At 41.5% G+C, this 14,081-nt stretch overlaps 2 protein-coding genes across 2 annotated transcripts; both read right to left on the reverse strand.

The window, feature by feature from the left end:
• Positions 1 to 4,479: 4,479 nt before the first annotated feature.
• LOC306973895 (uncharacterized protein) lies at positions 4,480 to 5,703 on the reverse strand (the record flags this gene model as incomplete). Its single annotated transcript, XM_079570970.1, has 5 exons — positions 4,480 to 4,760; positions 4,818 to 4,949; positions 5,071 to 5,154; positions 5,333 to 5,416; positions 5,478 to 5,703. 5 exons carry the CDS (start codon positions 5,701 to 5,703, stop codon positions 4,480 to 4,482), a joined length of 807 nt encoding a protein of 268 aa, XP_079427096.1.
• Positions 5,704 to 11,393: 5,690 nt separating this feature from the next.
• LOC306974054 (uncharacterized protein) lies at positions 11,394 to 12,718 on the reverse strand (the record flags this gene model as incomplete). The annotated part of the gene is made up of 6 exons (XM_079571166.1): positions 11,394 to 11,674; positions 11,732 to 11,863; positions 11,966 to 12,049; positions 12,181 to 12,234; positions 12,348 to 12,431; positions 12,493 to 12,718. 6 exons carry the CDS (start codon positions 12,716 to 12,718, stop codon positions 11,394 to 11,396), a joined length of 861 nt encoding a protein of 286 aa, XP_079427292.1.
• Positions 12,719 to 14,081: the final 1,363 nt, after the last annotated feature.

Genomic DNA, 14,081 nt, shown 5'->3' on the forward strand with positions numbered 1-14,081 from the left:
TTAGTCAGTTAAAAGCTAAGCTAAAAAGGCGGGTCTTGAGCTGCTCTTAAAAACATGAACGTTCTCTGCAGCCCTGAGCTCCTCCTCAGGTCATTCCAGAGGCGAGGGCCGTAATATAATACAAAATACATCTTGCTCTGAGGAGAAACTACAGTCACTGCTCAGCTCTGACCTCAGGCAAATGTTGCATCCAGGGCCAGAGGTCTCCAAGATGGCGGACGTGAAAAGTGGGACATTTCCAAAGAATGCACCATGAAAAGTAAAATAATATAATCATTCATTCAACTTTAAACTGAAGCATTTTTGTCCTTTTTGAGTCAACATGAGGCTTTTGTATCTTACAGATTCGATATACTGCGTCTTACAGAGCTACCTAATGTAGTTGAATCAAAACAGGTCAAATATATTTAAATGTCACAGCCTTTAATGTGCACAGAGGAATCCAACGCAACCCATGTCTCTCCCTCAGAGTGAAACGAGGCAGTTTCATGAAGTCTCCGTCACAGGCTGAATAACGGCGCGAGTGAGAGTCGGAGAAGGCGGCCGGAGAAAGTGGCCTTTGTTTTTCACATAAAGACAGCTCTGTGCGCAGCTTCAGCCCCGGAACAACAGCTCCATCATTCATGCCCACAACATCTGTGTGAAACGTGTGTCGGATGCCCTCCCGTGTCCCCCTGTGCTTCCACATAGAGAGGGGGAAACATTCTGCTGACTGAGGAACCTTTGAATGAACAGGTAACAATACTATCAGCCTATAACTAATGTAACGTGTGAATATGAGACACCACTAGAGGGAGCTGTTGGACACCGTTTTAAAAGTGAAGCTCTGTTCTCTCTGTAACCAAGGACTTTTATTTTTGTAACAGGGCTTAAAGTGACAAAAAAAAATCCTGAGCCTAAACTTTCTGTGGCTCGACTTTAACCAAAGCCCATTTCAGGCATGAAAACGGGTCAGGGGTGAAAATGGTGAGAAGGATATTACCCCGAGAAGAACATTTTGAAAATTCCCTATCTTAAAGGAACAGCCCACCGTTTTTCCACACTGAGATATGTTCTTACCTGAGCTTAGACGAGTTGATCTGTACCTGTGAAAGAGCCTGGTAGCTTCCAACTTCACCCCCATTTGGAGCTATAGGAATACATTGGGAGAGGCCAAATGCTAGCAACGTCTTTGGTTGTTTTTTGCGTGACTGAGGGCACACGCAAAGACCAGACAGTGATGTATCAACTGGTCTAAGCCCAGGTAAGAACATATCACAGTATGTAAAAACGGTGGCCTGTTCCTTTAACCTCCTAACTCCCGCCTGAACCGTTTTATCACATTCTTGTCACATTTTTGTAATTTTTTTGGTCATTTTTTGGTCAAATTTTTATCACATTTTTGTCATTTTTTTGTCACATTTTTGTAATTTTTTCGTCAATTTTTTGTCAATTTCTTGTGACGTTTTTGCCACTTTTTCATAAATTTTTCGTCACTTTTTTGTCAGTGTTTTCTCACTTTTTTGTCACATTTCCATCATTGTTTTCGTCTCAGTTTTGTTGCTATTTTCACAGCTTTTTTTCCAGAAGCTTTTGGACTGGGGTAAAGCCAAACTGTAGAAAATGTGCTCGGTTTAGGTGGGAGTTAAGGGGTTAAAGCATCAATCTGATGCATTTTGAGATGCGCTTGTTGCAAACCTTGGGAGAGCTGAAGAAACTTGACTACAGCCATTAGTCAAAAATGTTTTGGCCTCCGTATTTAGTGTGATACAAGCCAGGATCTATATCATATTTTAGCCATTCCAAAGTTAAGTATAGGCATTTATATGATATATTGTACCTCTACCATTATGGAGCACTCATTTTTGTGATAAATATAAGTGTTTTCTGGAGGTATTTTTCAAACCCGGAAGACACAACGCTTCCATTCAGTTAACTCCGCCCCCTCTCTCCACACATACTTTACCGTAATATAAATAAACAGCAATAAGTGAAGTTATTTCACGATGCAGTTATACAGAGTTGACATCTGCAACACAGCTTCATAAATGGCTAACACACACATGCTAATATGCTAACACACAAGCTAACCCGCGTTTGGACTGACTCACCCTCTGGTCCATCGCTGTTTACATTATGGGACTCGCGTTGGTTATAAAAGTTAATCCACTTTGATTCAGGCGAAGGTTCACCAAACATCCATCAGTGACAGTCACAGAAAAACAATATTTTGGTGAAAGTCGCTGAATCCCAGAGAAAAAACAACTTCTGACGGGAGTGGCCTCTTCTTTAGGAAGGTTGAATCATAGACTGTATAAACTCCTGTCCTCGTAGCCAAACGCGCTTCTTTTTCTCCGTGACATTATCGTTAGTTAAGAATAAAGAACAGGTGTGTCCAGTTATAACGAGCTCCATCTTCAGCTGCAGCGCAAACATGACTGATCTGTTCAGACGCTCAGGGATGTGTTTGTTTTGGCCACAGCTAACCTGGAGGCACCTCGGACACATACTTTTTATTCTTTTTCTTTTTTTTTCCTTTTCCTTTATTTATTTTTTTCTTACAACAGAAATAATGAAAAGGGTGGTTTACAAATTAAAATCCGTCCGTAAGACATTACATTACAGACGTCGAGCACTTCCGTTCCGCTGTGACGACACAACTGAACAGGTCAGTCGTTCACCAGGAGAGGGAGGAGCAGCTGCTCAGAGAGCAGGATTCAGGAGGATTACTGAGAGCTGCGTGAATGAAGCCACAAACCACTCTGGGGGTGTTTTTGATAAGGAAATAGCATAACAACATGGCTAAAAGCTCCAAAAAGTCGATTTTGCATGATATAGGACCTTTAACTGTGTAGTATCGCGGATGCAGAGCGTGAGGTCAGCTGCTCCTCTGGCCACACGTCCTCCCGAGGTCGACATATTATTATTAAGCCTTTCTTTGCTGGTCAGTTGTCCTTCATTGTTGTTGAAATTATTGACATCAAATCCACCAATGTAAATGTAGAAGTAGAAAGTCAATTCTATGTGCAACAAGTGAGGTGGTTGTGGCTTTATTTATTTCTCCTAAGTACTGATGATAAATATAATATGGAGGATTCTGTGTAGCCTGCATACTGTGAATTAATTACGGCTACAACAATGTCAGTTTGTTCCAGTTGGGCTCAAATCACCGTGATTTGTTTCAGCAGCATGTAACCCAGGTGATAAAACCTGTGCCCAGCCTGTTCCTACCGTTCCCATTCACTATTTTTTCCCCCACGCCTGTAACCAATCACTGCGCTCGCTTCCGGTGACGTCATCGAGTCACATGGGTCGGGGCGGCGTATCGTGAGTTCTAATATGGCGCTGCGCATTCAGTGTGCAGAGGCAGTGGGGAAAGCAAGATCAGAGTCGTGCTACAGGAGTCTCCTACCGTGACCCAACCCGCGAGAAAAAGCGCTTGTGGGTAGAGATAGATCGCTAAACCGGCCAGGTTCTAATCCCGATGGCGAGCTGATGGAGCAGGCCTAGAGCCTACAGTTGGAAACTGCTGAAGAATCGAATCGCACTCTCCTGCCGGGCTGGTAGGGGGCTCCTTGTAGTCCACGTACTCTCCCCACTCAACTCACTTGCCCACACACACACTATTCCCCAAACCCCCTCAGACATTTCCCAATGGACAATTACACTCAACCCAGACGTGGGTTTATCCGGGACTTGTGGAGGGGTTGGGAAGTGGGGTGGTTTGCCTGATGTTGGGGTTTCCCAACGCTGGGTTTGCGGACTCTTGATTGTGATCAATGTACGGTCGGACTGTGCAGTTTTTTTGGTCGCATTTGATTTGAATTGCATTCACTAACTGGATATTGATTGAAGCGCTTGTATGTTGAATGGCCATTCACAGAATCTATACTATTGGTTGCTGCATATATTTTTCACTTTGGTTTATAATTACTATTTTTTCTTTAAATACATGGTACCTCTTAACCGTACTCTTGCCTCCTGTCCACTCCCTCCTAGAGCCGAACTAGATCTTCTGGTCACTAGCCTATGTCGACATCCACTTTTGTATTCCTGTGTTCCGTAGTTACATAGCCTACCCGCAGGTACTAGGTACGTACTCCATAGAATCTATAACATTGTTATTACACAGGTGCTACAAGCACATTTACAACTGACACAGACATAAGTGCTTTACAGATGATTTCAGAAAAACAAGCAAAAAACACGTAGTACAGTCAAAACAAACATGTACAGAATATAACTGTATCAATCTTTAAGCATTGTGAATAAATAGTGATGGGATTCATGGCTGTTTAGTGAGAACCGAGTCTTTGGGATCAGTTTGTCAAAAGCTGGTTCTTTTTATTTTTTTTAAAGAAAGAGTGAACAAAAACATGCTGGAAAAGTAATAAAAACACAATTAAAAAGTGAAAAAAAAAAACAAGGTAAGAGGTTAAAGAGCCGTTCTAAAGAGCTGGTCATGAACGCCTCAACATTAGTCGTTGAAAACAGCGAGTCTCACATGGGGAACAGCAGGTGACCACTGAACGTGCTGTAGTGATTTCCACTATCATAGATGACACGGTTCTGCCACAGACGCAGAAACACCACATCTCCGGCCTCCAGGAGCAGAGTGACTCCATTGGCTGCGGTGCCGTATCCATTTGTTTGATGTTCAGCTGCAGTAAAAATATGTTCTCCGTTCTTCACTAACTTGACCCCTGAACTGTGTGAACCTCCATGAGCAAGATTGTAGAACTCAAAGTGATAGGCTCCTCTCACCGGGGCAGTGAAAAACCCTGTAGGAGACATAGTTTAGTCTTGACAAACTTATTATTTACTGTAAGTTCCTTCACCTGTGTCTGGGCTGTAGGCCTTTCCAATGTTGGAGACCACATGTTTGAACTCCAGAGTGATTTCAGCATTGATTGGTCCAAGAGTTCCAGAGCCTGATGCCATCAAAGAGGCAGAGAAAGCCACTTGTCCCACTGGAATGACAAGTTTAACCACAACATCACAGGTTGAACTCAATGCTTTTGTGAAAAAAAAAACCTTCCTGTTGTTTTGTATGTTCTTCTTCTGGTTCCAAAGCGTCAGTAAAAGTCTCACCTGCTCTGTCTCTCCTCAGAGATTCCACTTGGTTTTCAGTCACGTTGGTCCGTGTCTTTAAGCTCTTTAGTTCAGAGGCTTGGGCTGAAGCAAAAACAATGTGTCTTAAATCAGGCAAGAACAAAGAAATTTCAGTTTGGCGGCTTGTTCTGCAGAAGGAAGACCATGTGAGTCAGACACAGATTAATATTTACTGTCAAAGCAACAAACTGTCCCAAACATACTCTGCCGTATCAGAGAGAAGTGCCGTCTTTAATCTCACCTTGGTCATGTGTTTGCATCTGCTCCATCCTCGTCTGCTGCTCCTCAATCCTGACTTCATATTTAGCCAGTTTTGCGTTTTGTTCTGACAGAGAGAGCAGTCCAGTTAGCATGGAGCTACGATGTAGAAAAAGGTTCATTCTCACCTTGGTTGAGCGTCTGCAGCTGCTGGATCATCAGTCTGTTCTCGGCCAGTTTAACGCTCATCTCTCGGAGCACAGTGTGGAGGTCTGAGGGACAGGGCTGAGGCTCCGGCACATTCACGCTCTCTGGACTGACTTCTCTTTGTCCAATGATCTCATTGTCCTGAAGTTCAGCTCCCGACAGAGAGCAGAGCATCAGCGACAGACACAACACACTCAGTCTCTCCATCGTGAATCTGAGCTCCAGAGATACAGGATCACTCTTATATACAGACTGGACTGGACACTCACATATCACCTACTATAGTTACACGTTAATGATTATGGGTTTACTGGACTTCAGATTAGAAGACTCCACTTTAGTCTCTATGGTCCACAACAATAAGCCTCCCTCTTTCTCTGTAAAAGTTAACTTAACTTCTTAAATGTCAGAATTTTATGTTTCGGGGCGAGATACACTAACCTGAATCAAATCCAGCGGGAACCAGATGTTTAATTACACTTTATAAAAAGACACATTTTTTCTCACTGACATGAAACCACAATTAACTTTGACTCTTTCAGTTCAATTTCAAATTTTAAACACTATTTCTATTTGCTAAATACCAGAAAAACGAGAGATAGAACTTTTTAGAAATGCTTTTGTTACCTTCTCCAAAGTCAGAAGTTTACATACACTAAGACAGTGGTTCTCAACCAGTGGGGGTCGAGACCCCCATGGGGGTCGCGAGACAAAATTTGGGGATCGCCAGATCATTTAGGATAAAATATACATATTTTCATTAGCAAATAATCTAATGTTTTATTGTAGCACGTGTTTGCTATTGGACCAGAGGGCCATTATTTGTTAGGAGTTTCATGAATTTTATTTCAGCCATTTGTTTTTTTTCCTTTTTGTTTTTTAAGAATTATGTAGGCTAATGTTCCTATTTTTCACAGTGTGACCCGGGCGGGGGGTCACGAACCCCTTTACCTGTTATAATGGGGGTCACGGCTCCAAAAGGTTGAGAACCACTGCACTAAGACATCTACTTGGAAGCACAAGCTGCTTCATCCTTTGGTGTAATTTACAGACACTTGAAGGTTCATTGGTTTAAACAATGATGTAAACGTCCAGTCATCTTACAGATCAGAAAGAAGGCGGGTTCTGTGTCAGAGATGAAAGTGCTGTGTCTGACATGTGAAGATCGACCCAAGAACAAAAGCAAAAGACCTGGTGAAGATGCTGAACCTGGTAAGAGTTTGTCATTATCCAGAGTGAAACAAGTCCTGCACCGACATGAGCTGAGAGGGAACTCTGCCAGGAAGAAGCTCTGACTCCAAAAGAAACACAAGGATAAAGACTTTAATGTTTGGAGACATATCATGTGTCTCTTTGTCCATAATGACCATGAGAACACCATCCCAACTGTGAAATACGGGGGGGCAGCATCATGCTGTGGGGTTGTTTTGCTGAGGGATGGACTGGTGCGCTTCACTAAATAGACGACATCATGAAGGCAAGGCAAGTTTATTTGTAGAGCACAATTCATACACAAGGCAATTCAAAGTGCTTCACAGTTGCATAAATATAAGAAGAAAGAACTCTATGTGGAAATATTGGAGCAACATCTCCAGAGCAGGAAGTTAAAGCTTGGGCTCAGATGGGTTTTCCAAATGGACAATGACCCAAAGCCAAACTGGTTACAAAGTGACTTCAGGAAAGGAAGTCAATGTTTTGAAGTGACCATCACAAAGTCCTGATCTCAGTCTAGTTGTAAATGTATGGGCAGAGCTGAAAAAGCATAGGCACGCAAGGCAGCTACAGATGTGTCTCAGTTACACCAGTTCTGTTTGGACGAATGGACCAAAACTCATCCAACTATTGTGAGAAGTTTGTGGAAGGAAATCCAAAAGGTTTGACCAGAGTTACACAGTTTAAAGGCAATGCCGCCAAATTTTAATGACATGTATGTGAACTTTAGGTTTTGTAAAAAAGTAAAATAAAACAGTATAGAAAATTCTGCACAAATGCATCTTTTTATAAAGTGTATGTAAACATCTGGTTCCTGCTGTATCTGGTGTCAGCCTAAGAACAGCTGGTGCAAAAGGAAGCCCTGAAACCTCAAGTTTTAGTCACGATGTTACTGCAATGATTTTTCTTCATTTATTTAAACTATAACTTCATGTATGTCCATCATCCCCAAGGATAAGGCTCTGCTCGTATAAAGACGGTATCATATTATCTATCATCGTTTAATCTCACTGGACTTTAGATAAGGAGAACTACTTTAGACACTGCCCTGTTGTTCAAATCAAACAATAAACCGACATCAAAGAGAATCCTTGTTCCACAATGAAGGTGACGACATTTATTTCTAACTGTGGAGCCGGTGTAACATGAACAGGATATTATAACGAAGCTTCCCTTAAACATCCACAAATGTTGGACCTGATCAACTGTATCAGAGGCCTTGTTCATGTTCAGCTTTACCCAAATCTAAAAGCTTCTGGACTGGAGGTCACTGCCTATAGGCTAGAGTAACGTCTCATTTGAAAGCTAAGACCTACAAAACTGTAGCTCTTTTGTGGCATTTTTGGGCCACTTTTTAATACTTTTTTGTTACATTAGAGGAGAGTGAGCAGCTAGGTTAGCTACTGTTAATAACATATGAGCTTTACATTTCTATTGAAAACGGTTAAGGCTATTCATCATGTTCAGGCGTACATAAAATGATCCTGCATTGAAGCATATTTGTCTGGATTAGTAAATTCAGACATAAAAGTTTCAGTTCGTGAGGCCCAGGTGTAACTCCACTCCACTGCGCATCGTGGTGTTCTTGACTCCGCGCTGTGCAATATAACCGTCTAATGCGGCTCCTCGTTGTTTAATCCTTACATGTCCTCCATACTAACACAAATTAAGTCCCATATAATCTCACCTCTAATTTGGCCATCATCAGCCAAAAACGGCAACCCTGTTTGTTAGAAAAACAATGAGCAATTGGACAACTTCAGGTTAAAACCCCCCCAAAAAACTTGTACAAGTATTGTCCTGTGGATGTAATCCATACGTGCATATTGGTGCGTGAGTCGCCTCAAACCATGATCATTTTGTTCTTTCAGTCAGCGATGAAGAGACCAGCAAGCTCATCATGGCTCGCAGCAGCCTGGCGCACCTGTTTACAGGGAAGCGCTACATGGTGGCGGCTGCATGGTAAGTAAGTACATTATCATCATGTCAAATATCATTAAGCAGAGTCTCTCAACCTCCGTTCACGTAAAGAATTCATGCACACTGACTAATTACAGCCTTTTCTTACCAAAAGGCAGGTGGTCCAGGAGATGGGCCTTGAGGGCCAAATTACGGGCCCTCAAGCGTCCAAAAAATGGGACAACTTAAAATCCAAATATAAGGCAGCTCACGTGTGAACACAGGGTCACATTTTAGTAAACCGTGCTTGCACATTTCTCACCTGGGTGAGACATTTAATTGATGGTGAATGGAATACATTCTTACACATATAACGTCTCCTTTCAGGAAATACACCAGTGTTGCACTTCAGTGGAATAAAGGGTCTCACATGGCTGTCACTGTGCCAACATATTAATGATGTTGTCATTTTTAGGAGCTGATCAAACCACCAACGGGGACATCACCTGAACACGGGACAGCAGAGACATGGCCCTGGTTTGATCCATGCATGAGGCAACAGGGTCCCGGCCATCGATTGTCCCGCCACTCATCATTGCCTGAAAGGAGCACCACACCAGCACGTCCATGAAAGCGCCGAGGGGAGTCACTAACATCGATACTCACAAAACAATTGAAAAAGGACAATGAAATAAACCAACAACTATTACAACAAAATAAAAGAATAATAAAACTACTGGAGGACATCAAAAACACACAACAATAAATCCTTTGGTCACAACAATGCGCCAGTCCTTCTACTTGTGCTCTACACAATCTTATTATAATGGCTGTGCGGTAATCATTAATGTGTAGAATCAGATATGCAGCTAAACAGGTCAGACGTGCAGAACATATCACAGTATGTAAAAACGGTGGGCTGTTCCTTTAACCTCTTAACTCCCGCCTGAACCGAGAGGATCTTTTTCCTCACGTCATCAGATTCTTTTTCCATAATTTTTTTGTTGGGTAGTCAACTCATTTTTGTAACTTTTTTGTTATTTTTTTGTCATTTTTTGTCACATTTTTGGTACATTTTTTTTTATCACATTCTTGTCACATTTTTGTCATTTTTTTGTCATTTTTTGTCAAGTTTTTGTCATTTTTTGGTCATTTTTTTGTCACATTTTTGTCATTTTTTCGTCCATTTTTTGTCAATTTCTTGTGACATTTTTGCCACTTTTTCATACATTTTTCATCACTTTTTTGTCAATGTTTTCTCATTTTTTTGTCACATTTCCATCATTGTTTTCGTCTCAGTTTTGTTGCTATTTTCACAGCTTTTTTCCAGAAGCTTTTGGACTGGGGTAAAGCCAAACTGGAGAAAATGTGCTCGGTTTAGGTGGGAGTTAAGGGGTTAAAGCATCAATCTGATGCATTTTGAGATGCACTTGGGAGAGCTGAAGAAACTTGACAACAGCCATTAGTCAAAAATGTTTTGGCCTCCTTATTTAGTGTGATACAAGCCATTTGATGCCAGCCTGTCACTGGGTCTAACATTGACAGTGTATGAGGCACAATGTGGTAAATGTTTTAAAGCATAACCCCCGCAGGTCTTGTGAAGAAGAAGAGACTAGTGCCAAACTAAAGTTCAGTGTCTGAGGATTAGAAAAAAGTAAAACCAAACATTTTTTGATGAGGGATTTATTAGATATTGCAGATTGAAAAAAAGGTTATTTTCACTTAAATAACGTGATTTTGAGGTCTTCACAAAAGTATAGTATTGCAAATTTTGGAATCAAAGGGCATTTTGAGACATGAAAATGATTAATTAAATGTAAAATTGAATATCCCTATTGGATGTATTGAGGCTGTGATCAACTGTTTCAAAAGCATTTGGTTTATCCATCAAGAAATCACTCTTTCAAAAGCAATTGTGTATTTGTGAAGGTGAGATAAACATTGACCCAGCAGCGAGACAAAGTCTGGACGAGGAAATTACGCTCAAGAACAGAAAAAAGTTCACTTAAGACATGAGCGTGTTGCACTTCTCTCGAGTCGTGAGAATCAGCTCAACTTGAACATTAACTGTGTAGTATCGAGGATGCAGAGCGTGAGGGGAGCTGCTCCTCTGGCCACACGTCCTCCCGGGGTCGACATCTTATTATTAAGCCTTTCTTTGCTGGTCAGTTGTCCTTGATTGTTGTTGAAATTATTGACATCAAATCCACCAATGTAAATGTAGAAGTATAAAGTCAATTCTATGTGCAACAAGTGAGGTGGTTATGGCTTTATTTATTTCTCCTAAGTACTGATGATAAATATAATATGGAGGATTCTGTGTAGCCTGCATACTGTGAATTAATTGCGGCTACAACAATGTCAGTTTGTTCCAGATGGGCTCAAATCACCGTGATTTGTTTCAGCAGCACATTTAAAACTGACACAGACATAAGTGCTTTACAGATGATTTCAGACAAACAAGCAAAAAAAACAACGTAGTACAGTCAAAACAAACATACAATCACAGAGCATCTTAAAGGGATGTACAGAATACAACTGTATCAATCTTTAAGCATTGTGAATAAATAGTGATGGGATTCATGGCTGTTTAGTGAGAACCGAGTCTTTGGGATCAGTTCATCAAAAGCTGGTTCTTTTATACTTTTTATTTTTTTAAAGAAAGAGTGAACAAGAACATGCTGGAAAAGTGATAAAAACACAATTAAAAAGTAAAAAAAAAAAATTGTAAGTTCTAAAGAGCTGGTCATGAACGCCTCATCATTAGTCATTGAAAACAGCGAGTCTCACATGGGGAACAGCAGGTGACCACTGAATGTGCTGTAGTGACTTCCACTATCATAGATGACACTGTTCGTCCGCAGACGCAGAAACACCACGTCTCCGGCCTCCAGGAGCAGAGTGACTCCATTGGCCGCGGTGCCGTATCCATTTGTCTGATATTCAGCTGCAGTAAAAATATGTTCTCCGTTCTTCACTAACCTGACCCCTGAACTGTGTGAACCTCCATGAGCAAGATTGTAGAACTCAAAGTGATAGGCTCCTCTCACCGGGGCAGTGAAAAACCCTGTAGGAGACATAGTTTAGTGTTGACAAACTTATTATTTACTGTAAGTTCCTTCACCTGTGTCTGGGCTGTAGGCCTTTCCAATGTTGGAGACCACATGTTTGAACTCCAGAGTGATTTCAGCATTGATTGGTCCAAGAGTTCCAGAGCCTGATGCCATCAAAGAGGCAGAGAAAGCCACTTGTCCCACTGGAATGAGAAGTTCAACAACGACATCACTGGTTGAAAAAAAACCTTCCTGTTGTTTTGTATGTTCTTCTTCTGGTTCCAAAGCGTCAGTAAAAGTCTCACCTGCTCTGTCTCTCCTCAGAGATTCCACTTGGTTTTCAGTCACGTTGGTCCGTGTCTTTAAGCTCTTTAGTTCAGAGGCTTGGGCTGAAGCAAAAACAATGTGTCTTAAATCAGGCAAGAACGAAGAAATGCACTGAATGGATGAGAAATGATCATCTTGTTGCTTTGGAGTGTCCACTTCATGGAAATGAAAATTGCACAAACATTTTCCTGACCTTGTTGTTGTGTGTTCACTTGATTTTCCAGCTCTTTCAGTTTGGCGGCTTGTTCTGCAGAAGGAAGACCATGTGAGTCAGACACAGATTAATATTTACTGTCAAAGCAACAAACTGTCCCAAACATACTTTGCTGTATCAGAGAGAAGTGCCGTCTTTAATCTCACCTTGGTCATGTGTTTGCATCTGCTCCATCCTTGTCTGCTGCTCCTCAATCCTGACTTCATATTTAGCCAGTTTTGCGTTTTGTTCTGACAGAGAGAGCAGTCCAGTTAGCCTGGAGCTACGATGTAGAAAAAGGTTCATTCTCACCTTGGTTGAGCGTCTGCAGCTGCTGGATCATCAGTCTGTTCTCGGCCAGTTTCACGCTCATCTCTCGGAGCACAGTGTGGAGGTCTGAGGGACAGGGCTGAGGCTCCGGCACATTCACGCTCTCTGGACTGACTTCTCTTTGTCCAATGATCTCATTGTCCTGAAGTTCAGCTCCCGACAGAGAGCAGAGCATCAGCGACAGACACAACACACTCAGTCTCTCCATCGTGAATCTGAGCTCCAGAGATACAGGCTCACTCTTATATACAGACTGGACTGGATCACTCACATATCACCTACTATAGTTACACATTAATGATTATGGGTTTACTGGACTTCAGATTAGAAGACTCCACTTTAGTCTCTATGGTCCACAACAATAAGCCTCCCTCTTTCTCTGTAAAAGTCAACTTAACTTCTTAAATGTCAGAATTTTATGTTTCGGGGCGAGATACACTAACCTGAATCAAATCCAGCGGGAACCAGATGTTTACATACACTTTATAAAAAGACACATTTTTTCTCACTGACATGAAACCAGAATTAACTTCAACTTCAACACTATTTCTATTTGCTAAATACCAGAAAAACGAGAGATAGAACTTTTTAGAAATGCTTTTGTTACTTTCTCCAAAGTCAGAAGTTCACATACACTAAGACATGTACTTGGAAGCACAAGTCTGCTTCATCCTTGGGTGTAATTTACAGACACTTGAAGGTTCATTGGTTTAAACAAAGATGTAAATGTCCAGTCATCTTACAGATCAGAAAGAAGGCGGGTTCTGTGGCCCAGAGATGAATGTGCTATGTCTGAAATGTGAATATCAACCCAAGAACAAAAGCAAAAGACCTGGTGAAGATGCTGAACCTGTAAGAGTTTGTCATTATCCAGAGTGAAACAAGTCCTGTACTGACATGGACTGAGAGGGAACTCTGCAGGAACAAGCTCTGACTCCAAAAGAAACTGTACACAAGGATAAAGACTTTAATGTTTGGAGACATATCATGTGTCTCTTTATCCATAATGACCATGAGAACACCATCCCAACTGTGAAATACGGGGGGGCAGCATCATGCTGTGGGGTTGCTTTGCTGTGTGAGGGACTGGTGCGCTTCACTGAATAGACAACATCATTAAGAAAGACTTTAATGGAACAACATCTCCAGAGCAGGAAGTTAAAGCTTGGGCACAGATGGGTTTTCCAATGGACAATGACCCAAAGCCAAACTGGTTACAAGGCACGCAAGGCGGCTACAGATGTGTCTCAGTTAGACCAGTTCTGTTTGGACGAATGGACCAAAACTCATCCAACTATTGTGAGAAGTTTGTGGAAGGAAATCCAAAAGGTTTGACCAGAGTTACACAGTTTAAAGGCAATGCCGCCAAATATTAATGACATGCATGTGAACTTTAGGTTTTGGAAAAAGTAAAATAAAACAGTATAGAAAATTCTGCACAAATGCATCTTTTTATAAAGTGTATGTAAACATCTGGTTCCTGCTGTATCTGGTGTCAGCCTAAGAACAGCTGGTGCAAAAGGAAGCCCTGAAACCTCAAGTTTTAGTCACGATGTTACTGCAATGATTTT

This window comes from Gobius niger, assembly GCF_951799975.1.
Source record: "Gobius niger genome assembly, chromosome: 1".
Lineage (NCBI taxonomy): Eukaryota > Metazoa > Chordata > Actinopteri > Gobiiformes > Gobiidae > Gobius > Gobius niger.